Raw genomic sequence first — 27500 nt, forward strand, 5'->3', positions numbered from 1 at the left:
GATACAGCTGGATGTTATAGTATGTTGATACAGCTGGATGTTATAGTATGTTGGTAGCTGGATGTTATAGTATGTTGCTACAGCTGGATGTTATAGTATGTTGATACAGCTGGATGTTATAGTATGTTGGTAGCTGGATGTTATAGTATGTTGATACAGCTGGATGTTATAGTATGTTGATACAGCTGGATGTTATAGTATGTTGATACAGCTGGATGTTATAGTATGTTGGTAGCTGGATGTTATAGTATGTTGGTAGCTGGATGTTATAGTATGTTGGTAGCTGGATGTTATAGTATGTTGGTAGCTGGATGTTATAGTATGTTGGTACAGCTGGATGTTATAGTATGTTGGTAGCTGGATGTTATAGTATGTTGGTAGCTGGATGTTATAGTATGTTGGTAGCTGGATGTTATAGTATGTTGGTAGCTGGATGTTATAGTATGTTGATACAGCTGGATGTTATAGTATGTTGGTAGCTGGATGTTATAGTATGTTGATACAGCTGGATGTTATAGTATGTTGGTAGCTGGATGTTATAGTATGTTGATACAGCTGGATGTTACAGTATGTTGGTACAGCTGGATGTTACAGTATGTTGGTAGCTGGATGTTATAGTATGTTGATACAGCTGGATGTTATAGTATGTTGGTAGCTGGATGTTATAGTATGTTGGTAGCTGGATGTTATAGTATGTTGATACAGCTGGATGTTATAGTATGTTGATACAGCTGGATGTTATAGTATGTTGGTACAGCTGGATGTTACAGTATGTTGGTAGCTCGATGTTACAGTATGTTGGTAGCTGGATGTTATAGTATGTTGGTAGCTGGATGTTATAGTATGTTGATACAGCTGGATGTTATAGTATGTTGATACAGCTGGATGTTATAGTATGTTGATACAGCTGGATGTTATAGTATGTTGGTAGCTGGATGTTATAGTATGTTGGTAGCTGGATGTTATAGTATGTTGATACAGCTGGATGTTATAGTATGTTGATACAGCTGGATGTTATAGTATGTTGATACAGCTGGATGTTATAGTATGTTGGTAGCTGGATGTTATAGTATGTTGGCAGCTGGATGTTATAGTATGTTGGTAGCTGGATGTTATAGTATGTTGATACAGCTGGATGTTATAGTATGTTGATACAGCTGGATGTTATAGTGTGTTGATACAGCTGGATGTTATAGTATGTTGGTAGCTGGATGTTATAGTATGTTGGTAGCTGGATGTTATAGTATGTTGGCAGCTGGATGTTATAGTATGTTGGTAGCTGGATGTTATAGTATGTTGGTAGCTGGATGTTATAGTATGTTGGTAGCTGGATGTTATAGTATGTTGGTAGCTGGATGTTATAGTATGTTGGTAGCTGGATGTTATAGTATGTTGATACAGCTGGATGTTATAGTATGTTGGTAGCTGGATGTTATAGTATGTTGATACAGCTGGATGTTATAGTATGTTGGTAGCTGGATGTTATAGTATGTTGATACAGCTGGATGTTACAGTATGTTGGTACAGCTGGATGTTATAGTATGTTGATACAGCTGGATGTTATAGTATGTTGGCAGCTGGATGTTATAGTATGTTGGTAGCTGGATGTTATAGTATGTTGGTAGCTGGATGTTATAGTATGTTGATACAGCTGGATGTTATAGTATGTTGGTAGCTGGATGTTATAGTATGTTGGTAGCTGGATGTTATAGTATGTTGGTAGCTGGATGTTATAGTATGTTGATACAGCTGGATGTTATAGTATGTTGGTAGCTGGATGTTATAGTATGTTGATACAGCTTGATGTTTAGTATGTTGATACAGCTGGATGTTATAGTGTGTTGATACAGCTGGATGTTATAGTGTGTTGGTAGCTGGATGTTATAGTATGTTGGTAGCTGGATGTTATAGTATGTTGGTACAGCTGGATGTTATAGTATGTTGGTAGCTGGATGTTATAGTATGTTGATACAGCTGGATGTTATAGTATGTTGGTAGCTGGATGTTATAGTATGTTGGTAGCTGGATGTTATAGTGTGTTGGTAGCTGGATGTTATAGTGTGTTGGTAGCTGGATGTTATAGTATGTTGGTACAGCTGGATGTTATAGTATGTTGGTAGCTGGATGTTATAGTATGTTGGTAGCTGGATGTTATAGTGTGTTGGTAGCTGGATGTTATAGTGTGTTGGTAGCTGGATGTTATAGTATGTTGATACAGCTGGATGTTATAGTATGTTGATACAGCTGGATGTTATAGTGTGTTGGTAGCTGGATGTTATAGTGTGTTGGTAGCTGGATGTTATAGTGTGTTGGTAGCTGGATGTTATAGTGTGTTGGTAGCTGGATGTTATAGTGTGTTGGTACATCTGGAGAAGGGAAGTGGCTTGGTGGTTGGGTATTGTGTTGTGTGACGTGTTGAAGCTGTATTAGGAGCAGACAGACAACCTAGAGGAATACCGAGGCTCACACAGTATAGGAATAACAGGAACAATAAACCTATCATGTATTATGTAGTAGAATATATGACAGGATGTTGACAGCTGCCCTCTCCTGTGTTTGTACCTGCACACGTTCACGTGACAAACATCTGTACTGAATGTCCATTTCAATGTTGGGCCTGTTTTCTGTGGAACTAGGGGTCATCTAAGAGAGGGGGGCGGCCCAAGAGAGAAAGAGAACACTTTGAGGTAGGCTATCAACAGAGGAACCCTTTATCTTGTTGTCACACACCACACACACACACACACACACACACACACACACACACACATGCAATGCCCACAGACCCCACCCCACCCCTGAACACACACACTTGCTGAGTCCCAGGTCCATCCCCTCCTCCTGTCCTTTCATTCACAGTGTCTCTGAGACAAACAGACTGAGAACATCAGCAGTGGTCCATGGCTGGCTGACTGGCTGACAGCTCCTGGTCTTTCCTCAGTCTAATGCCTTGTCTCTGCCAGACAGTCACATAGGCCCATGGTTTAATATTCTCCTCTGCTCTGTCTGCCTGCCACTCTCAGGACAGGGCAGTAGCCAGTCAATCAATAGGCAGAGAGAGCGTCAATTGCTGATGTTTGTGCGGGACTGTCTGTCAGTCATTCACCCAATCTCATACTCTGTGGACTATTTCTCAAGAAAAATGACTGGAATCACCCCTTGCCGGTCAGGTAGCTTGATACTATGGTCTTGGTTCTATTTCTCATTGTGTTATCCCTGTCTGGTCATGACTGGACAGGTCTGCAAGGTGACCTTGCCGGTCAGGTAGCTGTCTGGTCATGGGAATCATGGTCTTGGTTCTGATGATTGTATGGTGACAGGTCTGTGTTATCCCTGTCTGGTCATTGTAGCTCACACCTCTCGGTCAGACAGGTCTCCCTGCAGTGACCTGTCTGGTCATTGTAGCTCACCTATTGGTCAGACTCTCCCTGGAGTAGACTCGGTGCCTGTCTGGTCATTGTAGCTCAGGTCTCCCTGCAGTAGACTGAGTATGGTGCCTGTCTGGTCATTGTAGCTCACCTCTCGGTCAGACAGGTCTCCCTGCAGTAGACTGAGTGTGGTGCCTGTCTGGTCATTGTAGCTCACCTATTGGTCAGACAGGTCTCCCTGCAGTAGACTGAGTGTGGTGCCTGTCTTTCTTGTTCTCCTGCAGTAGACTGAGTGTGGTGCCTGGACTCACCTATGGTCAGACAGGTCTCCCTGCAGTAGACTGAGTGTGGTGCCTGTCTGGTCATTGTAGCTCACCTCTCGGTCAGACAGGTCTCCCTGCAGTAGACAGTGTGGTGCCTGTCTGGTCATTGTAGCTCACCTCTCGGTCAGACAGGTCTCCCTGCAGTAGACTGAGTTTCTCTCTGAGCTCCTTCAGTTCTTTCTTGTTGGACTCGATGTCTTCTGTCTTCTCTCTGTCGTCTCTGTCTCTCTGCTCCTTCAGACGCTCAATGATACGCTCCTACAGAGAGGGTCAGAGGGTTAATTCACACATGGGGACAGTCACAAACACTCACCTGTAGAGGAATGGGTAGTTAGAGGTCAGGGCCTGCCGAGTGGCGCAGTGGTTTAAGACACTGCATCACAGTGATAGCTCTGCCACTGGAGATCCTGGGTTAGAGTCCAGGCTCTGCTACTAGAGATCCTGGGTTAGAGTCCAGGCTCTGCTTCTAGAGATCCTGGGTTAGAGTCCAGGCTCTGCCACTAGAGCTCCTGGGTTAGAGTCCAGGCTCTGCTTCTAGAGATCCTGGGTTAGAGTCCAGGCTCTGCCACTAGAGCTCCTGGGTTAGAGTCCAGGCTCTGCCACTAGAGATCCTGGATTAGAGTCCAGGCTCTGCCACTAGAGATCCTGGGTTAGAGTCCAGGCTCTGCCACTAGAGATCCTGGGTTAGAGTCCAGGCTCTGCCACTAGAGCTCCTGGGTTAGAGTCCAGGCTCTGCCACTAGAGATCCTGGGTTAGAGTCCAGGCTCTGCCACTAGAGCTCCTGGGTTAGAGTCCAGGCTCTGCCACTAGACATCCTGGGTTAGAGTCCAGGCTCTGCTACTAGAGATCCTGGGTTAGAGTCCAGGCTCTGCTTCTAGAGATCCTGGGTTAGAGTCCAGGCTCTGCCACTAGAGCTCCTGGGTTAGAGTCCAGGCTCTGCTTCTAGAGATCCTGGGTTAGAGTCCAGGCTCTGCCACTAGAGCTCCTGGGTTAGAGTCCAGGCTCTGCTTCTAGAGATCCTGGGTTAGAGTCCAGGCTCTGCCACTAGAGCTCCTGGGTTAGAGTCCAGGCTCTGCCACTAGAGATCCTGGGTTAGAGTCCAGGCTCTGCTACTAGAGATCCTGGGTTAGAGTCCAGGCTCTGCTACTAGAGATCCTGGGTTAGAGTCCAGGCTCTGCTTCTAGAGATCCTGGGTTAGAGTCCAGGCTCTGCCACTAGAGCTCCTGGGTTAGAGTCCAGGCTCTGCTTCTAGAGATCCTGGGTTAGAGTCCAGGCTCTGCCACTAGAGCTCCTGGGTTAGAGTCCAGGCTCTGCTTCTAGAGATCCTGGCTTAGAGTCCAGGCTCTGCCACTAGAGATCCTGGGTTAGAGTCCAGGCTCTGCTACTAGAGATCCTGGGTTAGAGTCCAGGCTCTGCTACTAGAGATCCTGGGTTAGAGTCCAGGCTCTGTCACAACCGAGTTTGGCCCAGCGTGGTCCGGGTTAGGGGAGGGTTTGGCCCAGCATCGTCCGGGTTAGGGGAGGGTTTGGCCCAGCATCGTCCGGGTTAGGGGAGGGTTTGGCCCAGCGTCGTCCGGGTTAGGGGAGGGTTTTGCCCAGGATCGTCCGAGTTAGGGGAGGGTTTGGCCCAGCATCGTCCGGGTTAGGGGAGGGTTTGGCCCAAAGTTGTCCGGGTTAGGGGAGGGTTTGGCCGACCGGGATGATCTTGTCCCATCGGGCACTGGGTGGGCCGCCCTGCCTAAGAGTTCATCTTCTATTGGTTTCTATTGACAACAGGGTCTGAATGTTGTTCTGAGGGCCATTACAACTGGCCTGGAAAATAATCTAGTGGAAATGACTATAATTTAATGGCAATTATTACATCATATTAAACTAATAATAACCACTTTAGGTTTAACAATAAGTATGTTTTTCCTCATTCATCGCCTCACACACAGTCCATCAAAGTTTAACAGGCGCTTGAACTTACTACACTGATTAAATCACAAGCTCAGTAACATTTAATAGTACAGCTCACACTCCTTATATCACAACTAGAACAGTGTCTGACAGAGTGTTCAACCTTCACAGCCAGTCAGAACAACACACACCACGTACTGGAAGACCGACGGTTGGCTCTGTTCATCTCACACCTGTGTGTTTGTGTGTCAACCTCAACCAAGCTCTGCATCGCAGCAAGGCCTTTAACACAACATTGTGTTTTCAGAAACTGTGAATTCACTTAGAACTGCTCTATTAAAACACTCTGAAATGAATCAGGTCTAATTCTGGTGCATTCAGCTAGAGGCACTCAGAGGTGAACACCCTACCATTATAATATGAGGGAGGGAGAGAGAGAGAGAGAGAGAGAGAGAGAGAGAGAGAGAGAGAGAGAGAGAGAGAGAGAGAGAGAGAGAGAGAGAGACTCTACTGTGAGAGAAAGGGTGAGACAAAGTGTGAGAGAGGGAGAGAGATGGAGAGGGAGAGACAGGAGAGAGAGCACATGCACTCTACTGTATGCTTATTGTTATTGTTGAATGTATGGTTATTTTGACACTTGGTTATTGTTGTTACTGTTGTCGCTCTGTTGTCGCTCTCAAAAAATTGGAGAGAGAGAGAGGGTGAGAGAGAAAGAGAGGGTGAGAGAGAAAGAGAGGGTGAGAGAGGGTGAGAGAGAGCGTGAGAGAGAGAGGGTGAGAGAGGGTGAGGAAGAAAGAGAGGATAGGAGAGGTAGAGAGAGGATAGGAGAGAGAGAACGAGAGGGTGAGAGAAAGGGTGAGACAAAGTGAGAGAGAGGGAGAGAGATGGAGAGGGAGAGACAGGGTGAGATGGAGAGAGGAAGAGAGAGAGAGGGTGAGGAAGAGAGAGAGGGTGAGGAAGAGAGAGTGGGTGAGGAAGAGAGGGGAGAGAGGAGAGGAGAGAGAGAGAGGAGAGGGTGAGAGAAAGGGTGAGAGGAGAGGAGAGAGGGAGAGACAGGGAGAGAGAGAGAGAGAGAGGGTGAGAGAAAGGGTGAGAGGAGAGGAGAGAGGGAGAGACAGGGTGAGAGGGATAGAGAGGGAGAGAGGAGGAGAGGGAAAGAGAGGAGGGAGGGAGGGAGGGAGGGGAGGGAGGGAGGGAGGGAGGGAGGGAGGGAGGGAGGGAGGGAGGGAGGGAGGGAGGGAGGGAGGGAGGAGAGGAGGGATGGAAATCATCTAAAACAACACCAGTTGTAAGAGCAGGGCATCTGGCCGCGGCCCAAACTCACTGTCAACGGCCTGTGAACGGAGACATGTCCAAACCTGTGGTGAAAATAGTTCTTTATTTAAAAAATATCTCTATTGGCCCATCAATTTGGTACACTTCACTTTATTTGAACAGTACTACAGTTAAAGTTAAAACCAAGCCCCCTGCTCGTCCACTGCATACAGAACCACCTGACGTGTCCGGAGAACAGAGGGAGAGAAAGGGGAGGGGTAGAGAGAGAAAAGGGAGAGGGAGAGAGAGAAAGTAGAGAGAAAGGGGAGGGGTAGAGAGAGAAAGGGGGAGAGAGATGGTGAAAGTAGAGAGAAAGGGGAGGGGTAGAGAGAGAAAAGAGAGAGAGATGGAGAAAGATAATCGAGAGAAAGAGAGAGAGCAAGATCGACATTCGAAAGAGAGATATTGTTTCACAACCTGTGGTGGTAGTGTAGTAGTGTGGTAGTGTGGTAGTGTAGTAGTGTATTGTAGTAGCGTAGTAGTGGTGTAGTAGTGTAGTAGTGTAGTGTAGTAGTGTGGTAGTGCAGTGTAGTAGCGTAGTAGTGGTGTAGTAGTGTAGTGTCGTAGGGTGGTAGTGTAGTTGTGTAGTAGTGGTAGTGTAATAGTGTGGTAGTGTGGTAGTGTAGTAGTGTAGTAGTATAGTAGTGTGGTAGTTATTCTGGTAGTGTAGTGTAGTAGTGTGGTAGTTATTGTAGTAGTGTAGTAGTGTAGTGTAGTAGTGGTGTAGTGATGTAGTGGTGTAGTGTAGTGTAGTAGTGTAGTAGTGTAGTGTAGGAGTGTAGTGTAGTGTAGTAGGGTAGTAGTGTAGTAGTGTAGTGGTGTAGTGTAGTAGTGTAGTGTAGTAGTGTAGTGTAGTAGTGTAGTAGTGTAGTAGTGTAGTAGTGTAGTAGTGTAATGTAGTAGTGTAGTGTAGTAGTGTAGTGTAGTAGTGTAGTGTAGTAGTGTAGTGTAGTAGTGTAGTGTAGTGTAGTAGTGTAGTGTAGTAGTGTAGTAGTGTAATGTAGTAGTGTAGTGTAGTAGTGTAGTAGTGTAGTGTAGTAGTGTAGTAGTGTAGTACTGCTGTGTATTATAGCATCATTCTCACAACTAAACCACAGCTTGTATTTTCATAGATTCCACAAATTCTAATTTTACAATGACGGCCAAACCCTCCCTAACCTGGAAGGCCTTTCCCGCCCAAACCCTCGCTAACCTGGAAGGCCTTTCCCGCCCAAACCCTCCCTAACCTGGAAGGCCTTTCCCGGCCAAACCCTCCCTAACCTGGAAGGCCTCACCCGGGAAAACCCTCCCTAACCTTGCGGCCAAACCCTCCCGCCCAAACCCTCCCTAACCTGGACGGCCTTTCCCGCCCAAACCCTCCCTAACCTGGACGACCTTTCCGCCCAAACCCTCCCTAACCTGGACGGGGAAACCCTCCCTCCTTGGGCCAACCCCTCCCTAACCTGGACGACCTTTCACGCCCAAACCCTCCCTAACCTGGAAGACCTTTCCCGCCCAAACCCTCCCTAACCTGGACGACCTTTCCCGCCCAAACCCTCCCTAACCTGGACGGCCTTTCACGGCCAACCCCTCCCTAACCTGGACGAAGCTGGGCCAATTGTGCGCCACCCTATGGGACTCCCAATCACAGCCGGTTGTGATACAGCCCGGGATACAGCCCCAAAGCTCATGTGCGTGTGTGTGTGTTTCTATAATATATACCTTCTCAGCCAGTGCTTCCTCCAGGGTGGTGAGAGCTGTGTCAGTGTTGGAGGTGTCTGTCTGGAGAGACCTGACTCTGTCCTTCAGACTACTCATCTGGTTCTCCTTGTCTCTCAGCTGCTCCTGCAGATTCTCAATCTGAAGAGAGGAAGAGAGAGGAAAGGAGGGAGGAAGGGAAGGAGGAGGCGGGGTGAAGGGAGGGGGAAGGGAAGGAGGAGGAAGCAAACGGGAGAGAGGAGAAGAGAGAGGGAGGGAAGGAAGGAGGGGAGGAAGGAGAGAGAGGGAGGGAAGGAAGGAAGGAGGGGAGGAAGGAGAGAGAGGGAGGGAAGGAAGGAGAGAGGAGGGAGGGAAGGAGGAGAGGGAGGGAAGGAGGAGGAGGAGGAAGGGAGGAGAAGGAAGGAAGGAGGGGGAGGAAGGAGAGAGAGGGAGGGAGGGGGAATGGATGAGGAAGAGAGAGAGAGAGGGAAGGAGGGGGAGGGAAGGGAAGGAGGAGGGGGTGAAGGGAGGGGGAAGCAAATGGGAGGGAGGAGAAGAGAGAGGGAGGGAGGGGAAGGAAGGAAGGAGAGAGAGAGGGAAGGAAGGAAGGAGGGAGGAAGGAGAGAGAGGGAGGGAGGGGGAATGGATGAGGGAGAGAGAGAGAGAGAGAACACAACACACCAGACAAAACACAACACACCAGGGAAGGGAAGGGACAGTACGGATGAGGGACGGAGAGGGAGCATTGTGAGTCAGCAGAAAACACACACACAAGATCTTGCTTGAGTGACACACACACACACAGGAAAAACAAAGACAGAAAAGCATGTGTTCAATGTCGAACGAACAAACGGAACAGAACACAACACAATAGAACACAACATAAACAGGACAGAACACAACACAACAGAAAGAACACAACACAACACACCACAACAGAACACAACACACCACAACAGAACACAACACACCAGACAGAACACAACACACCAGACAGAACACAACACACCAGACAGAACACAACACACCAGACAGAACACAACACACCAGACAGAACACAACACACCAGACAGAACACAACACAACAGACAGAACACAACACACCAGACAGAACACAACACACCAGACAGAACACAACACACCAGACAGAACACAACACAACAGACAGAACACAACACACCAGACAGAACACAACACACCAGACAGAACACAACACACCAGACAGAACACAACACAACAGACATAACACAACACAACAGACAGAACACAACAGACAGAACACAACAGACAGAACACAACACATCAGACAGAACACAACACACCAGACAGAACACAACACAACAGACAGAACACAACAGACAGAACACAACACAACAGACACAACACACCAGACAGAACACAACAGTTTATCCAGGGAACACACTGTGGCCATGCAGATTTTCCAGCGCAGAGCGATGTTTCCTGAATAGCTTTGCAAAGGGAAGGTATATTACTGGAAACTGTCAACGTTTAACAGTAAACAGGATAAATTATTTCCACTTTCCACAAAAAAATGAGGGGTGAATAAACCAGTGTTTAATTTGTATTGTCAACTTTTCTTATCTGGCTGTGAAAGGTGGCTTCAGTACCTGGAGCTGAGAGGTTGATAAATGGCATGGGTATGTAAGAGAGCTCTCACACACACACACACACACACACACACACACACACACACACACACACACACACACACACACACACACACATCCATCATCAGAGACAGCTCAATGAAGAGACTGTCTGTTTCTTTCTCCTATTTCACATGTAATTAAACACAGACTGATTTGATTAATACCTGCAATATTCTGTCTATCGCGTTTGACATAAACTGGTGTCAATATATCACCTCATGTATAAATGTGAACCTCCCCCCCCTCTCTTTCCCTCTCCCATTCTCTCTCTCTCATTCTCTCTCTCCCTCCCATTCTCTCTCTCCCATTCTCCCTCTCCCATTCTCTCTCTCCCTCCCTCCCCTCTCTTTCCCTCTCCCATTCTCTCTCCCTCCCCTCTCTTTCCCTCCCCCATTCTCTCTCCCTCCCCTCTCTTTCCCTCTCCCATTCTCTCTCTCTCATTCTCTCTCTCCCTCCCATTCTCTCCCATTCTCCCTCTCACATTCTGTCTCTCCCTCCCTCCCCTCTCTTTCCCTCCCCCATTCTCTCTCCCTCCCCTCTCTTTCCCTCTCCCATTCTCTCTCCCTCCCCCTCTTTCCCTCTCCCATTCTCTCTCCCCTCCCCTTTTCCCTCTCCCATTCTCTCTCTCCCTCCCCTCTCTTTCCCTCTCCCATTCTCTCTCTCCCTCTCCTCTTTCCCTCTCCCATTCTCTCTCTCTCCCCTCCTTTCCCTCTCCCTCCCCTCCCCTCTCTTTCCCTCTCCCATTCTCTCTCTCCCTCCCCTCTCTTTCCCTCTCCCATTCTCTCTCCCTCCCTCTCTTTTTATCTCTTTCCCTCTCCCATTCTCTCTCTCCCTCCCCTCTCTTTCCCTCTCCCATTCTATCTCTATCATTCTCTCTCCCCATTCTCTCTCTCTATGACTCTCTCTGTTGAAATAATGATTGAGGGGGTGAGAAGCAAAGTAGAAAAACTAATCACACCATAAATATAGTTAATTGCTGTTAATCACAAATATAAAATGCATTATTCAGCGTCTAAATATGAAAGTGTTTTGTTTCTCTGAGGCAGTTTGACAACTTCATCTCTTTACTTATCTGTCAAAGTCAGGTCAAAGTTGGTGACCATGGCAATGAGCTGTCTGTCCCCTGGCTCATCCAATCAGAAGGTCTCCGTCTTTATCTCTTATCCTACTCTCCCTCTCTTTCTCAGTCTTTATCTCCTTCTATCCTCTCTCTCTCTCCCTCTCAGTCTTTATCTCCTATCCTCTCTCTCTCTCTCTCTTTCTCAGTCTTTATCTCATTCTATCCTCTCTCTCTCTTTCTCAGTCTTTATCTCCTTCTATCCTCTCTCTCTCTCTTTCTCCGTCTTTATCTCCTTCTATCCTCCTCTCCCTCTCTTTCTTTCTCAGTCTTTATCTCCTTCTATCCTCTCTCTCTCTCTTTCTCCGTCTTTATCTCCTTCTATCCTCCTCTCCCTCTCTTTCTCTGTCTTTATCTCCTTCTATCCTCTCCCTCTCTTTCTCAGTCTTTATCTCCTTCTATCCTCCTCTCCCTCTCTTTCTCAGTCTTTATCTCCTATCCTCCTCTCTCTCTCTTTCTCAGTCTTTATCTCCTTCTATCCTCTCTCTCTCTCTTTCTCCGTCTTTATCTCCTTCTATCCTCTCTCTCTCTCTCTTTCTCAGTCTTTATCTCCTTCTATCCTCTCCCTCTCTTTCTCAGTCTTTATCTCCTTCTATCCTCCTCTCCCTCTCTTTCTCAGTCTTTATCTCCTATCCTCCTCTCTCTCTCTTTCTCAGTCTTTATCTCCTTCTATCCTCTCCCTCTCTTTCTCAGTCTTTATCTCCTTCTATCCTCTCTCTCTCTTTCTCAGTCTTTATCTCCTTCTATCTTCCTCTCCCTCTCTTTCTCAGTATTTATCTCCTTCTATCCTCCTCTCCCTCTCTTTCTCAGTCTTTATCTCCTTCAATCATCCTCTCTCTCTCTTTCTCTGTCTTTATCTCCTTCTATCCTCTCTCTCTCTTTCTCTGTCTTTATCTCCTTCTATCCTCTCTCCCTCTCTTTCTCAGTATTTATCTCCTTCTATCCTCCTCCCTCTCTCTTTCTCTGTCTTTATCTCCTATCCTCTCTCTCTCTCTCTCTTTCTCAGTCTTTATCTCCTTCTATCCTCTCCCTCTCTTTCTCAGTCTTTATCTCCTTCTATCCTCTCTCCCTCTCTTTCTCAGTCTTTATCTCCTTCTATCCTCTCTCCCTCTCTTTCTCAGTCTTTATCTCCTTCTATCCTCTCTCTCTCTCTTTCTCAGTCTTTATCTCCTTCTATCCTCCTCTCTCTCTCTTTCTCAGTCTTTATCTCTTATCCTCCTCCCTCTCTTTCTCAGTCTTTATCTCCTTCTATCCTCTCCCTCTCTTTCTCAGTCTTTATCTCTTATCCTCCTCCCTCTCTTTCTCAGTCTTTATCTCCTTCTATCCTCTCTCTCTCTCTCTCTTTCTCAGTCTTTATCTCCTTCTATCCTCTCTCTCTCTTTCTCAGTCTTTATCTCCTTCTATCCTCTCTCCCTCTCTTTCTCAGTATTTATCTCCTTCTATCCTCCTCCTCTCTCTTTTCTCAGTCTTTACCTCCAATCCTCCTCTCTGTCAGTCCAGAATCATCTTTAGCTGTTGTTCATCTTAATAATTTAAAATCATGTTTTTTTTAATTCTAAACATCCCCTCAAAAAACGAATCAAACAATAATAACCTGCGACGTAGCCAACGATGAGAGTTCATGGTCGTCATCGTAACAATATATACAATTGTGTCAACTTACAGTATGAATTTAATTAAACCGCTGGATGTTTTGGCACAAAGGTTTCGCAGAAGAAAAACAAACGAAAAAAACTTGAGTGGAAAAAAAGTGAGAAGAAATTTGATAATGAATTTTTCTGCCCTGGTGCAGTTCAAACTACAGCTGCTTCCCAAGAAGAAACAAAACCAGAGTTTGGCCGGTTTATTGTTTTAAATAATGTTCAGACATGTTTAGACAGATGTCCTAAATTCCATCCCAAATGGCACCCTATTCCCGATGTAGTGCACTGAAGTGCCATAGGGCTCTGGTCAAAAGTAGTCCACAGTAAAAGGATATAGGGTGCCATTTGGGATTGGTCCTTGGTCTGTGATGCTGATAGTCAGAGGTGTTTTAAAGTGAATAGTTTCATAGTTGAGAAAAGGAAAGGGCTGTCTTAGTAATGGGCTCTCACACTGTAAACTGTTGGTTTGTTCTGGTCTCAAACAGGGTTGACTCATGTCCTACTGATCTATGTCTCTCTGTCTCTGTCTCTCTGTCTCTCCCTCTATCCCTTTATCCCTCTATCCCTCTATCCCTCTCTCCCTCTCTCTCTGGTTTAACCAGCTGTAACAGTTCAGAAGTTATTGTGATGTTTATGTTCTTTTTGGACTTCACTAAGGGTTTTTTCAGTAGTTCGGGGACACAACAAAATGTATTGAGTCAAGCCGAAGTCTACGCCCCTTCAGTGATTCTTCTGTAGGGATTCTTCAGTAGGGATTCTTCATTAGGGATTCCTCAGTAGGGATTCTTCATTAGGGATTCTTCATTAGGGATTCTTCAGTAGGGATTCTTCACTCTTCTGTAGGGATTCCTCAGTAGGGATTCTTCATTAGGGATTCCTCAGTAGGGATTCTTCATTAGGGATTCTTCATTAGGGATTCTTCAGTAGGGATTCTTCACTCTTCTGTAGGGATTCCTCAGTAGGGATTCTTCAGTAGGGATTCCTCAGTAGGGATTCTTCAGTAGGGATTCCTCAGTAGGGATTCCTCAGTAGGGATTCTTCATTAGGGATTCCTCATTAGGGATTCCTCAGTAGGGATTCCTCATTAGGGATTCTTCAGTAGGGATTCCTCAGTAGGGATTCCTCATTAGGGATTCCTCATTAGGGATTCTTCAGTAGGGATTCCTCATTAGGGATTCTTCAGTAGGGATTCCTCAGTAGGGATTCTTCAGTAGGGATTCTTCAGTAGGGATTCTTCACTCTTCTGTAGGGATTCTTCAGTAGTGATTCTTCAGTAGGGATTCTTCATTAGGGATTCTTCACTCTTCTTTAGGGATTCTTCACTCTTCAGTAGGGATTCTTCAGTAGTGATTCTTCAGTAGGGATTCTTCATTAGGGATTCTTCACTCTTCTGTAGGGATTCTTCAGTAGGGATTCTTCAGTAGGGATTCTTCACTCTTCAGTAGGGATTCTTCAGTAGTGATTCTTCAGTAGGGATTCTTCATTAGGGATTCTTCACTCTTCTTTAGGGATTCTTCACTCTTCAGTAGGGATTCTTCATTAGGGATTCCTCAGTAGGGATTCTTCAGTAGGGATTCTTCACTCTTCTGTAGGGATTCTTCACTCTTCAGTAGGGATTCTTCAGTAGTGATTCTTCAGTAGGGATTCTTCATTAGGGATTCTTCACTCTTCTTTAGGGATTCTTCACTCTTCAGTAGTGATTATTCAATAGTGATCCTTCAGTAGTGATCCTTCAGTAGTGATCCTTCAATAGTGATTCTTCAGTAGTGATCATTCAGTAGTGATTATTCAGTGGTGATTATTCAGTAGTGATTATTCAGTAGTGATTATTCAGTGGTGATTATTCAGTAGTGATCATTCAGTGGTGATTCTTCAGTAGTGATTATTCAGTAGTGATCATTCAGTAGTGATTCTTCAGTAGTGATTATTCAGTAGTGATCATTCAGTGGTGATTCTTCAGTAGTGATTATTCAGTAGTGATCATTCAGTGGTGATTATTCAGTAGTGATTATTCAGTGGTGATCATTCAGTAATGATTCTTCAGTAAAGTCTTTGTTGTCATTCAATGAAAGACAAGTCGTTTTCATGCACATGGTGGACTGAGTCTGCCCAGACACCTACACTATTTCCACTGGCTCATTCATCCCCAGTCTACCTGACAGCCTGATTGACAACCTGCCAGAAGTCAGGACACAAAACACACACCAATATGTACACAGACATAGAAATAGACAACTTGAAATGTATGGAGGGACATTAGAAAGCAGCCACACACACACACACACACACACACACACACACACACACACACACACACACACACACACACACACACACACACACACACACACACACACACACACCTCCTGTGCAGACTTGTCTGAACCCTTCAACACACTTGACATTCAGAGAGACTGTTCCTTTGATCCAGCCTGCGCTTCTTCAGACTGGCTGTGGTGTAACACTGTCTCATTAGGACCCTAGATAACACACACACACACACACACACCGAGACACACACACACACACACACACACACACACCGAGACACACACACACAGAGACATACACACACCGAGACACACACACACACACACCAAGACACACACACACAGAGACATACACACACCGAGACACACACACACACAGAGACATACACACACCGAGACACACACACACACACACACCAAGACACACACACACCGAGACACACACACACACACACACACACCGAGACACACACACACAGAGACATACACACACAGAGACATACACACACCGAGACACACACACACACACACCAAGACACACACACACAGAGACATACACACACCGAGACACACACACACACCGAGACACACACACTGAGACACACACACACAGAGACATACACACACCGAGACACACACACACACCGAGACACACACACACCGAGACACACACACACACACACACAGAGACACACACACTGAGATACACACACACCGAGACACACACACACACCGAGACACACACACTGAGACACACACACACACACACACACCGAGACACACACACAGAGACACACACACACCAAGACACACACACACACCGAGACACACACACACCGAGACACACACACACACACACACACACACACACACACACACACACACAGAGACACACACACTGAGATACACACACACACCGAGACACACACACACACTGAGACACACACACTGAGACACACACACTGAGACACACACACTGAGACACACACACTGAGACACACACACTGAGACACACACACTGAGACACACACACACACTGAGACATTTTAATCCTGGATATTTTAGGAAGGAGTTGTATCTCTCCAGTTAGTTCCGGTTCCGGTCCTGCCTCTCAACACACAGCAGCCGTCTCCAACATGGTCCATCCATTCTGCATCAGACAACGGCACTACAGTCACTTCTGCTAATCAATGACCATTTCACAAAATGACTCTGTGTTGCTCTTCCCAAATAACCGTCCCTTTACTCACAGGATGTTGTCTCAGACCTTCCTGTCCAACTGTGGTCCATTGTAGAGTAACTACAAAAACAGACAGCGTGACGTGTTGCTCCCATGTCTCATGAGCTGAAATAAAAGATCCCAAGTGTTCCATATGCACAAAAACCTGATTTCTCTCAAATGTTGTGCACAAATATGCAGTGGTGGAAAAAGTACCCGGTTGTCATACTTGAGTAAAAGTAATGAATCCTTAAAAGAAAATGACTCAAGTAAAAGTGAAAGTCACCCAGTAAAATCCTACTTGAGTAAAAGTAAAAGTCACCCGGTAAAATCCTACTTGAGTAAAAGTGAAAGTCACCCGGTAAAAACCTACTTGAGTAAAAGTGAAATATACCCAGTAAAATCCTACTTGAGTAAAAGTGAAATATACCCAGTAAAATCCTACTTGAGTAAAAGTCTAAAAGTACATGGTTTTAAATATACTTAAGTATAAAAAGTAAAAACATAAATAATTTAAAATTCCTTAAATTAACGTGAAGCAAACCAGACGGCACAATTGTCTTTGTTTTTAAATGTACAGATAGCCAGGTGCAGACTCCAACACTCAGACATCATTTACAAATGTCCCAATCTAACTGTCCCTCTCTCTGGGTCTAACTCTTGCTCTCTCGGGGTCTAACTGTCTCTATCTACATATACAGTGGGGAGAACAAGTATTTGATACACTGCCGATTTTGCAGGTTTTCCCACTTACAAAGCATGTAGAGGTCTGTCATTTTTATCATAGGTACACTTCAACTGTGAGAGACGGAATCTAAAACAAAAATCCAGAAAATCACATGATTATATGATTTTTAGGTAATTACTTTGCATTTTATTGCATGACATAAGTATTTGATACGTCAGAAAAGCAGAACTTAATATTTGGTACTTGAACCTTTGTTTGCAATTACAGAGATCATACATTTCTGTCGTTCTTGACCAGGTTTGCACACACTGCAGCGGGGATTTTGGCCCACTCCTCCATACAGACCTCCAGATCCTTCAGGTTTCGGGGCTGTCGCTGGGCAATACGGACTTTCAGCTCCCTCCAAAGATTTTCTATTGGGTTCAGGTCTGGAGACTGGCTAGGCCACTCCTGGACCTTGAAATGCTTCTTAAGGAGCCACTCCTTAGTTGCCCTGGCTGTGTGTTTCGGGTCGTTGTCATGCTGGAAGACCCAGCCACGACCCATCTTCAATGCTCTTACTGAGGGAAGGAGGTTGTTGGCCAAGATCTCACGATACATGGCGCCATCCATGCCCCCCTCAATACGGTGCAGTCGTCCTGTCCCCTTTGCAGAAAAGCATCCCCAAAGAATGATGTTTCCACCTCCATGCTTCGCGGTTGTGGTGGTGTTCTTGGGGTTGTACTCATCCTTCTTCTTCCTCCAAACACGGCGAGTGGAATTTAGACCACAAAGCTCTATTTTTGTCTCATCAGACCACATGACCTGCTCCCATTCCTCCTCTGGATCATCCAGATGGTCATTGGCAAACTTCAGACGGGCCTCGACATGCGCTGGCTTGAGCAGGGGGACCTTGTGTGCGCTGCAGGATTTTAATCCATGACAGCGTAGTGTGTTACTAATGGTTTTCTTTGAGACTGTGGTCCCAGCTCTCTTCAGGTCATTGACCAGGTCCTCTCCTCTCCTCTTCTCTATCCCTCTTCTCTATCCCTCTTCTCTCATCTCCCTCCTCTTCCCTACCAACCCTCTGCCAGCTCTCTGCTCTGGTTTCATCCACATGTAGTAGAATACACCAGAGACAGGAGAAGACAGAAAGAGCTTCCTGGCTGAGCCATCCTGAGGATGGGATATTTAAAGGGATGTGTGTGTGGGGGGGGGCAAGGGAAAGAAGGAGGGAGGAAAGGGAATGGAGGGAGGAAAGGGAATGGAGGGAAGAAAGGGGAGGAAAGGGGGGACAGTGTGAATGATTAAAGGGTGTTTTGTTTAACATACTGATGTGCCTCTTCTTTCCTCCTCTCCCTCATCTCCCTCATCTCACCATCCTATCTCATCTCACCATCCTATCCCCTACTCTCCTCCTCTCCCTCTCCTCTTCTCCCTCATCTCCCCATCCTATCCCCTACTCTCCTCCTCTCCCTCTCCTCTTCTCCCTCATCTCACCATCATCCCCTATCCCTCCTCTCCTCATCTCCCTCATCTCACCATCCTATCCCCTACTCTCCTCCTCTCCCTCTCCTCTTCTCCCTCATCTCACCATCCTATCCCCTACTCTCCTCCTCCTCCTCTCCCTCTCCTCTTCTCCCTCATCTCCCCATCCTATCCCCTACTCTCCTCCTCTCCCTCTCCTCTTCTCCCTCATCTCCCATCCTATCCCCTATCCCTCCTCTCCTCTTCTCCCTCATCTCACCATCCTATCCCCTACTCTCCTCCTCTCCCTCTCCTCTTCTCCCTCATCTCCCCATCCTATCCCCTACTCTCCTCCTCTCCCTCTCCTCTTCTCCCTCATCTCACCATCCTATCCCCTACTCTCCTCCTCTCCTCTTCTCCCTCATCTCCCCATCCTATCCCCTACTCTCCTCCTCTCCCTCCTCTCCCTCCTCTCCCCATCCTCTCCCCCCTCCTCTCCCTCATCCCCCATCCTATCCCCTCTCCTCCTCCCCTCCTCCCTCTCCCTCTCTCCCATCATCTCCCCATCCTATCCCCTACCTCCTCCATCTCCCCATCCTATCCCCCATACTCTCCTCCTCTCCCTCCTCTCTCCTCCTCTCCCCATCCTATCCCCTCATCTCCCCATCCTATTCCCTACTCTCCTCCTCTCCCTCCTCTCCTCTCCCTCCTCTCCCCATCCTATCCCCTACTCTCCACCTCTCTCTCATCTCCCCATCCTATCCCCTACTCTCCTCCTCTCCCTCCTCTCCTCTCCCTCCTCTCCCCATCCTATCCCCTACTCTCCACCTCTCTCTCATCTCCCCATCCTATCCCCTACTCTCCACCTCTCCCTCATCTCCCCATCCTATCCCCTACTCTCCACCTCTCCCTCATCTCCCCATCCTATCCCCTATAGAGGAGGGATCTCCCCCATCCTATCCCCTACTCTCCTCCTCTCCCCTCCTCTCCCTCCTATCCCTCATCTCCCCATCCTCTCCCCTCCTCTCCCTCCTCTCCCCATCCTATCCCCTACTCCCCTCCTCTCCCCCTCCTCTCCTGACCTCTTCTCCCCCTCCTTTCCTCTCCTCTCCTCGCTTCCCCTCCCCTCCACTTCTCTCCTCTCATCTCCCTCCAGTATCCTGAATGGGAAAGGGTAGAGGAGGGAGGGGATAAGGAGGGAAGGGGTAGAGGAGGGTGGAGGTAAGGAGGGTGAGGAGGGAGGGGATAAGGAGGGAAGGGGTAGAGGAGGGTGGAGGTAAGGAGGGAAAGGGTAGAGGAGGGAGGGGATAAGGAGGGAAGGGGTAGAGGAGGGTGGAGGTAAGGAGAGTGAGGAGGGAGGGGATAAGGAGGGAAAGGGTAGAGGAGGGAGGAGGTAAGGAAGGGTGAGGAGGGAGGGGATAAGGAGGGAAAGGGTAGAGGAGGGAGGAGGTAAGGAAGGGTGAGGAGGGAGGGGATAAGGAGGGAAAGGGTAGAGGAGGGAGGAGGTAAGGAGGGGGTGATGGTTAGAGAAAGCAGACCCTGCTCAGCGATGCAAATGAAGGTTGGCCTGACTGGCACATGAATGGGTGAGCCCTGACAGGTAGGTGGCACGCTGCCAGGCTTTGTGTCTGCTGCACCCGCCACACACAGGAGGAGAGGACGAGGAGACAAAGGAGGCGGCAGAAGAGGAGGAGGCGGAGGAGATGGAGAAAGATGAAAATCTGATTTATTAGAAACTTCCAGAAACTTCCTCCTATCACACAGAGACAAAAGCAAAAATGAAGTATTTTTTCTCTCTTTTACCCTGTCTAGTTTCTCTCTTTTACCCAATCTAGTTTCTCTATCTCGCCATCTTTCTATCTGTGTCATCTCTTTTCCCTCCCTCCCTCCCTCCCTCCCTCCCTCCCTCCCCCCCAGACTGTAGAGAAGGGATTCTCCCTGTATAATGCGGGGGGGTTATCATTCATTTAGCCTCTCTCTCTCTTCCCTCCCTCCCTATCTCTACCTCTTCCCTTTCCCCGTCTTTACCTCTCTCTCTCTCTCTCATTTCCTCTCCATCTCCTTTGACTGTCTCCTCACTAACAAGGCAGAGAAACAAGAGCTCTAACATGCTCTCATTCAGTCACACAGAAAACCACTAACACACAAACAACACATCACAGACTAAACAAAACCTTGTTGCTCTCAATTCATTTCACTCTCTGCTTTGTCGTTCTCATGTAGCCTTTTGAGCTTGCATCTTTGAACTGACACACTCCTTTTCTTTGGGGGGGGGGGACGTGGCATTGTAACACGGCAGAGAGAGAGAAGAAGAAACAGAGGAGAGAACAAAAAACAAAGATCAAAACTTCATTCATATTGGAGAGAGAGGAGAGAGAGGGATCGAGAGAGAGGATAGAGAGAGAGGAGAGAGAGGAGAGAGAGGATAAAGAGAGAGGAGAGAGAGGAGAGAGAGAAAGGAGAGAGAGAGAGGAGAGAGAGGGGATAGAGAGAAAGAAGAGAGAGAGGAGAGAGAGAAGAGAGAGAGAGGATAGAGAGAGGAGAGAGAGAGGATAGAGATAGAGGATAGAGAGAGAGGGGAGAGAGGAGAGAGGAGAGAGAGAGAGGAGAGAGAGGATAGAGAGAGAGGAGAGAGAGAGAGGAGAGAGAGGATAGAGAGAGAGGATAGAGAGAGATGGGAGAGATGGGAGAGATAGAGGAGAGAGAGGGGGGAGAGAGATAGGAGAGAGATGAGAGAGAGAGAGAGAGAGAGAGAGAGGAGAGAGAGAGGAGAGAGAGAGAGAGAGGAGAGAGAGAGGAGAGAGAGGAGAGAGAGGAGGAGAGAGAGAGGAGAGAGAGAGAGAGAGGAGAGAGAGGAGAGGAGAGAGAGAGGATAGAGAGAGGAGAGAGAGGATAGAGAGAGGATAGAGAGAGAGAGGAGAGAGAGGAGAGAGAGAGGAGAGAGAGAGAGAGAGAGAGAGAGGATAGAGAGAGACGGGAGAGATAGAGAGAGATGGGAGAGAGAGAGATAGAGAGAGGAGAGAGAGAGAGGAGAGAGAGATAGAGAGAGGAGAGAGAGAGAGAGAGGAGAGAGAGAGAGGGAGAGAGGGGAGAGAGAGAGGAGAAAGGAGAGAGGAGAGAGAGGAAAGAGGAGAGGAGAGAGAGGAAAGAGAGATGTGAGAGAGAGAGAGAGAGAGAGAGAGAGAGAGAGAGAGAGAGAGGGGGAGAGAGAGGGGAGAGAGAGAGTGTGTCAGCCTGTGTGTCTGGCTGGGGCTCTACATACTTCAGTGAGGACTGCTGAACTGTGTCCTGTCGCTCTTTGTTCCCCTACGATATTTAACAAATATTATGTTCTTCACTCTGTCCTTCTGTGAACTCCCATATCCACAGAGCCGCTCTACTCACCAAACCACTGATCTCAATATGATGGTTGGCCACAGCTCAACGTGCTTCTCTCCCTGCTACCACCTCATCTGCCGTTTCAAAACAGAATTAATGGACTTGCTTTGACTTGTTAAAAGGCTAAGCGCCCTATTAAATAACAAAAAGCACAACATAAATAAACTAAAATAGGATAGATAGAATAGCGAGAGAGAGGTAGAGAGCGATAGAGACGAGAGAGAAAAAGACGAGAGAGAGAGTGAGAGAGTGAGAGAGACGAGAGAGAGAGAGGTAGAGAGAGAGAGAGCTCAGAGACGCTCTGTGGTGAATGGAGATTTGAAATAAAATCTAGTCTTTCAAACAATTTCTCCTCTCTGTCGCCACTCGCCAGTACGAGTGTTGTTAGAGGGAAAGTACTTCAATCAGGAGAGAGAGGGAGAAGCCTTTGGGAAAACAAGCTCAGAGTCAAACAGCTTTACAGAAGTGTTGAGCAGACCAAGGCTTTCTCAGAGGGAGGCAGTGTAGTGTACTTCACACAGCTCTGAGTATGTCGGTGCCCTATGTTAATGTTCTGTTTGTGTACCCATGGGTAAGAGATCAGAAAGGGGGGTTTAGGCAAAACTAGGCCTTTATAGTGAGGACATGTCTGGTACTGCTGGTTGGGCTGCTGTTTGGGCTGCCGGTTGGGCTGCTGGTTGGGCTGCCGGTTGGGCTGCTGGTTGGGCTGCTGGTTGGGCTGGGGCCAGCCTCTCTCTGTCCACACTCTCTTCATTATGTTGGGGCCAGCCTCTCTCTGTCCACACTCTCTTCATTATGTTGGGGCCAGCCTCTCTCTCTAACCACACTCTGTTCATTATGTTGGGGCCAGCCTCTCTCTCTAACCACACTCTGTTCATTATGTTGGGGCCAGCCTCTCTCTCTAACCACACTCTGTTCATTATGTTGGGGCCAGCCTCTCTCTCTAACCACACTCTGTTCATTATGTTGGGGCCAGCCTCTCTCTCTAACCACACTCTGTTCATTATGTTGGGGTCAGCCTCTCTCTGTCCACACTCTCTTCATTATGTTGGGGCCAGCCTCTCTCTCTAACCACACTCTGTTCATTATGTTGGGGCCAGCCTCTCTCTCTAACCACACTCTGTTCATTATGTTGGGGTCAGCCTCTCTCTCTGTCCACACTCTGTTCATTCTGTTGGGGCCAGCCTCTCTCTCTAACCACACTCTGTTCATTATGTTGGGGCCAGCCTCTCTCTGTCCACACTCTCTTCATTATGTTGGGGCCAGCCTCTCTCTGTCCACACTCTCTTCATTGTGTAGGGGCCAGCCTCTCTCTGTCAACACTCTGTTCATTATGTTGGGGCCAGCCTCTCTCTCTAACCACACTCTCTTCATTATGTTGGGACCAGCCTCTCTCTCTAACCACACTCTCTTCATTGTGTTGGGGCCAGCCTCTCCTCTAACCACACTCTGTTCAACCACTCTGTTCATTATGTTGGGGTCAGCCTCTGTCCACACTATCTTCATTATGTTGGGGCCAGCCTCTCTCTCTAACCACACTCTGTTCATTATGTTGGGGCCAGCCTCTCTCTGTCCACACTCTCTTCATTATGTTGGGGCCAGCCTCTCTCTGTCCACACTCTCTTCATTATGTTGGGGCCAGCCTCTCTCTCTAACCACACTCTGTTCATTATGTTGGGGCCAGCCTCTCTCTAACCACACTCTCTTCATTATGTTGGGGCCAGCCTCTCTCTCTAACCACACTCTCTTCATTATGTTGGGGCCAGCCTCTCTGTCAAACCACACTCTCTTCATTATGTTGGGACCAGCCTCTCTCTCTAACCACACTCTCTTCATTATGTTGGGACCAGCCTCTCTCTAACCACACGCTCTTCATTATGTTGGGGCCAGCTTCTCTCTAACCACACTCTCTTCATTCTGTTGGGACCAGCCTCTCTCTGTCCACACTCTCTTCATTATGTTGGGGCCAGCCTCTCTCTCTAACCACACTCTCTTCATTATGTTGGGGCCAGCCTCTCTCTCTAACCACACTCTGTTCATTATGTTGGGGCCAGCCTCTCTCTAACCACACTCTCTTCATTATGTTGGGGCCAGCCTCTCTCTAACCACACTCTCTTCATTATGTTGGGGCCAGCCTCTCTCTGTCCACACTCTTCATTGTGTTGGGGCCAGCCTCTCTCTGTCCACACTCTCTTCATTGTGTTGGGGCCAGCCTCTCTCTCTAACCACACTCTGTTCATTATGTTGGGGCCAGCCTCTCTCTCTAACCACACTCTCTTCATTATGTTGGGGCCAGCCTCTCTCTCTAACCACACTCTCTTCATTATGTTGGGGCCAGCCTCTCTCTCTAACCACACTCTCTTCATTATGTTGGGGCCAGCCTCTCTCTCTAACCACACTCTCTTCATTATGTTGGGGCCAGCCTCACTCTCTAACCACACTCTCTTCATTATGTTGGGGCCAGGCTCTCTCTGTCCACACTCTCTTCATTGTGTTGGGGCCAGCCTCTCTCTGTCCACACTCTCTTCTTTGTGTTGGGGCCAGCCTCTCTCTAACCACACTCTCTTCATGTGTTGGGGCCAGCCTCTCTCTCTAACCTCTTCATGTGTTGGGGCCAGCCTCTCTCTAACCACACTCTCTTCATGTGTTGGGGCCAGCCTCTCTCTCTAACCACACTCTCTTCATGTGTTGGGGCCAGCCTCTCTCTAACCACACTCTCTTCATGTGTTGGGGCCAGCCTCTCCACACTCTCTTCATGTGTTGGGGCCAGCCTCTCTCTAACCACACTCTCTTCATGTGTTGGGGCCAGCCTCTCTCTAACCACACTCTCTTCATGGTGTTGGGGCCAGCCTCTCTCTAACCACACTCTCTTCATTATGTTGGGGCCAGGTCCACACTCTCTTCATTGTGTTAGGGCCAGCCTCTCTAAACCACACTCTCTTCATTATGTTGGGGCCAGCCTCTCTCTTTTAACCACACTCTCTTCATGTGTTGGGGCCAGCCTCTCTCTCTAACCACACTCTCTTCATGGTGTTGGGGCCAGCCTCTCTCTCTAACCACACTCTCTTCATGGTGTTGGGGCCAGCCTCTCTCTCTAACCACACTCTCTTCATTGTGTTGGGGCCAGGGGCCAGCCTCTCTCAGTCCACACTCTCTTCATTCTGCTACAGGCCCAGACTAGATAAACTCAGCAACAAAAAGAAACAGCCCTTATTCAGGACCCTGTCCTTCAAAGATAACTCGTAAAAATCCAAATAACTTCACCGATCTTCATTGTAAAGGGTGTCAACACTGTTTCCCTGCTTGTTCAATGAACCATAAACAGTTAATGAACATGCACCTGTGGATCGGTCGTTAAGACACTAACAGCTTACAGATGGTAGGCAATTAAGGTCACAGTTATGAAAACTTAGGACACTAAAGAGGCCTTTCAACTGACTCTGAAAGACACCAAAAGAAAATGTCCAATGTCCCTACTCATCTGCGTGAACATTCCTTAGGCATGCTGCAAGGACGCATGGGGACTGCAGATGTGACCAGGGCAATAAATTGCAAAGTCCGTACAGTGAGACACCTAAGACAGCGCTACAGGGAGACAGGACGGACAGCTGATCGTCCTCGCAGTGGCAGAACACGTGTAACAACACCTGCACAGGATCGGTACATCCGAACAATACACCTGGGGACAGGTACAGGATGGCAACAACTGCCCGAGTTTCACTCAGAACGCAGTGCTCAGACTGTCCGCATTAGGCTGAGAGAGGCTGAACTGAGGGCTTGTAGGCCTGTTTTAAGGCAGGTCCTCACCAAACATCACTGGCAACAACGTCGCCTATGGGCACAAATCCACCGTCGCTGGACCAGACAGGACTGGCAAAAAGTGCTCTTCACTGACGAGTCACAGTTTTGTCTCACCAGGGGTGATGGTCAGATTAGCGTTTATCGTCGAAGGAATGCGCGTTACACCGAGGCCTGTACTCTGGAGCGAGATTGATTTGGAGATGGAGGGTCCGTCCTGGTCTGGGGCAGTGTGTCACAGCATCATCGGACTGAGCTTGTTGTCATTGCAGGCAATCTCAACGCTGTGCGTTACAGGGAAGACATCCTCCTCCCTCATGTGGTACCCTTCCTGCAGGCTCACCCTGACATGACCCTCCAGCATGACAATGCCACCAGCCATACTGCTCGTTCTGTGCGTGATTTCCTGCAAGACAGGAATGTCAGTGTTCTGCCATGGCCAGCGAAGAGCCCGGATCTCAATCCCATTGAGCACGTCTGGGACCTGTTGGATCGGAGGGCTAGGGCTATTCCCCCAGAAATGTCCGGGAGAACTTCCAGGTGCCTTGGTGGAAGAGTGGGGTAACATCTCACAGCAAGAACTGGCAAATCTGGTGCAGTCCATGAGGAGGAGATGCACTGCAGTACTTAATGCAGCTGGTGGCCACTCCAGATACTGGCTGTTACTTTGATTTTGACCCCCCTTTGTTCAGGGACACATTATTCCATTTCTGTTAGTCACATGTCTGTAGAACTTGTTCAGTTCATGTCTCAGTTGTTGAATCTTGTTATGTTCATACAAATATTTACACATGTTAAGTTTGCTGAAAATAAACACAGTTGACAGTGAGAGGACAATCATTTTCTTGCTGAGTTGATTTTCTTGCTGAGTTGCCCTGTCCTGTTCTGCCCTGTCCTGTCCTGTTCTATCCTGTTCCGTCCTGTCCTGCCCTGTTCTGTCCTGTTCTGTTCTGCCCTGTCCTGTCCTGTTCTATCCTGTTCCGTCCTGTCCTGCCCTGTTCTGTCCTGTTCTGTTCTGCCCTGTTCTGTTCTGTCCTGTCCTGTTCTGCCCTGTCCTGTTCTGTCCTGTTCTGTTCTGTTCTGTCCTGTTCTATCCTGTCCTGTCCTGTTCTGTTCTGTCCTGTTCTGCCCTGTTCTGCCCTGTTCTGTCCTGTTCTGTCCTGTTCTGCCCTGTTCTGTTCTGTCCTGTCCTGTCCTGTCCTGTCCTGTTCTTTCCTGTTCTGTCCTGTTCTGTCCTGTTCTGCCCTGTTCTGCCCTGTTCTGCCCTGTTCAGTCCTGTTCTGCCCTGTCCTGTTCTGTCCTGTCCTGTTCTGTCCTGTCCTGTTCTGTCCTGTCCTGTCCTGTCCTGTTCTGTTCTGCCCTGTCCTGTTCTGTCCTGTTCAGTCCTGTTCTGCCCTGTTCTGCCCTGTTCTGTTCTGTCCTGTTCTGTCCTGTCCTGTCCTGTCCTGTCCTGTTCTGTCCTGTTCTGTTCTGTTCTGTTCTGCCCTGCCCTGTCCTGTCCTGTTCTGTCCTGTTCTGTCCTGTTCTGTTCTGTCCTGTTCTGTCCTGTCCTGTTCTGTCCTGTTCTGTTCTGTTCTGCCCTGCCCTGTCCTGTCCTGTTCTGTTCTGTCCTGTCCTGTTCTGTCCTGTTCTGTTCTGTTCTGCCCTGCCCTGTCCTGTCCTGTTCTGTCCTGTTCTGCCCTGTCCTGTTC

The 27500-nt window shown here is 47.9% G+C and overlaps 1 protein-coding gene across 1 annotated transcript in view; it reads right to left on the reverse strand.

Annotated features, from left to right (window-relative positions):
- LOC135515605 (ELKS/Rab6-interacting/CAST family member 1-like) overlaps window positions 1-27500 on the reverse strand; it is a 508676-nt gene that overhangs the window by 360544 nt on the left and 120632 nt on the right. Inside the window, 2 exon segments of the mRNA XM_064939228.1 lie at window positions 3809-3949; window positions 8605-8742. Of these exon segments, the coding sequence (XP_064795300.1) occupies window positions 3809-3949; window positions 8605-8742 (279 nt within the window).

This window comes from Oncorhynchus masou, chromosome 27, assembly GCF_036934945.1.
Source record: "Oncorhynchus masou masou isolate Uvic2021 chromosome 27, UVic_Omas_1.1, whole genome shotgun sequence".
NCBI lineage: Eukaryota > Metazoa > Chordata > Actinopteri > Salmoniformes > Salmonidae > Oncorhynchus > Oncorhynchus masou.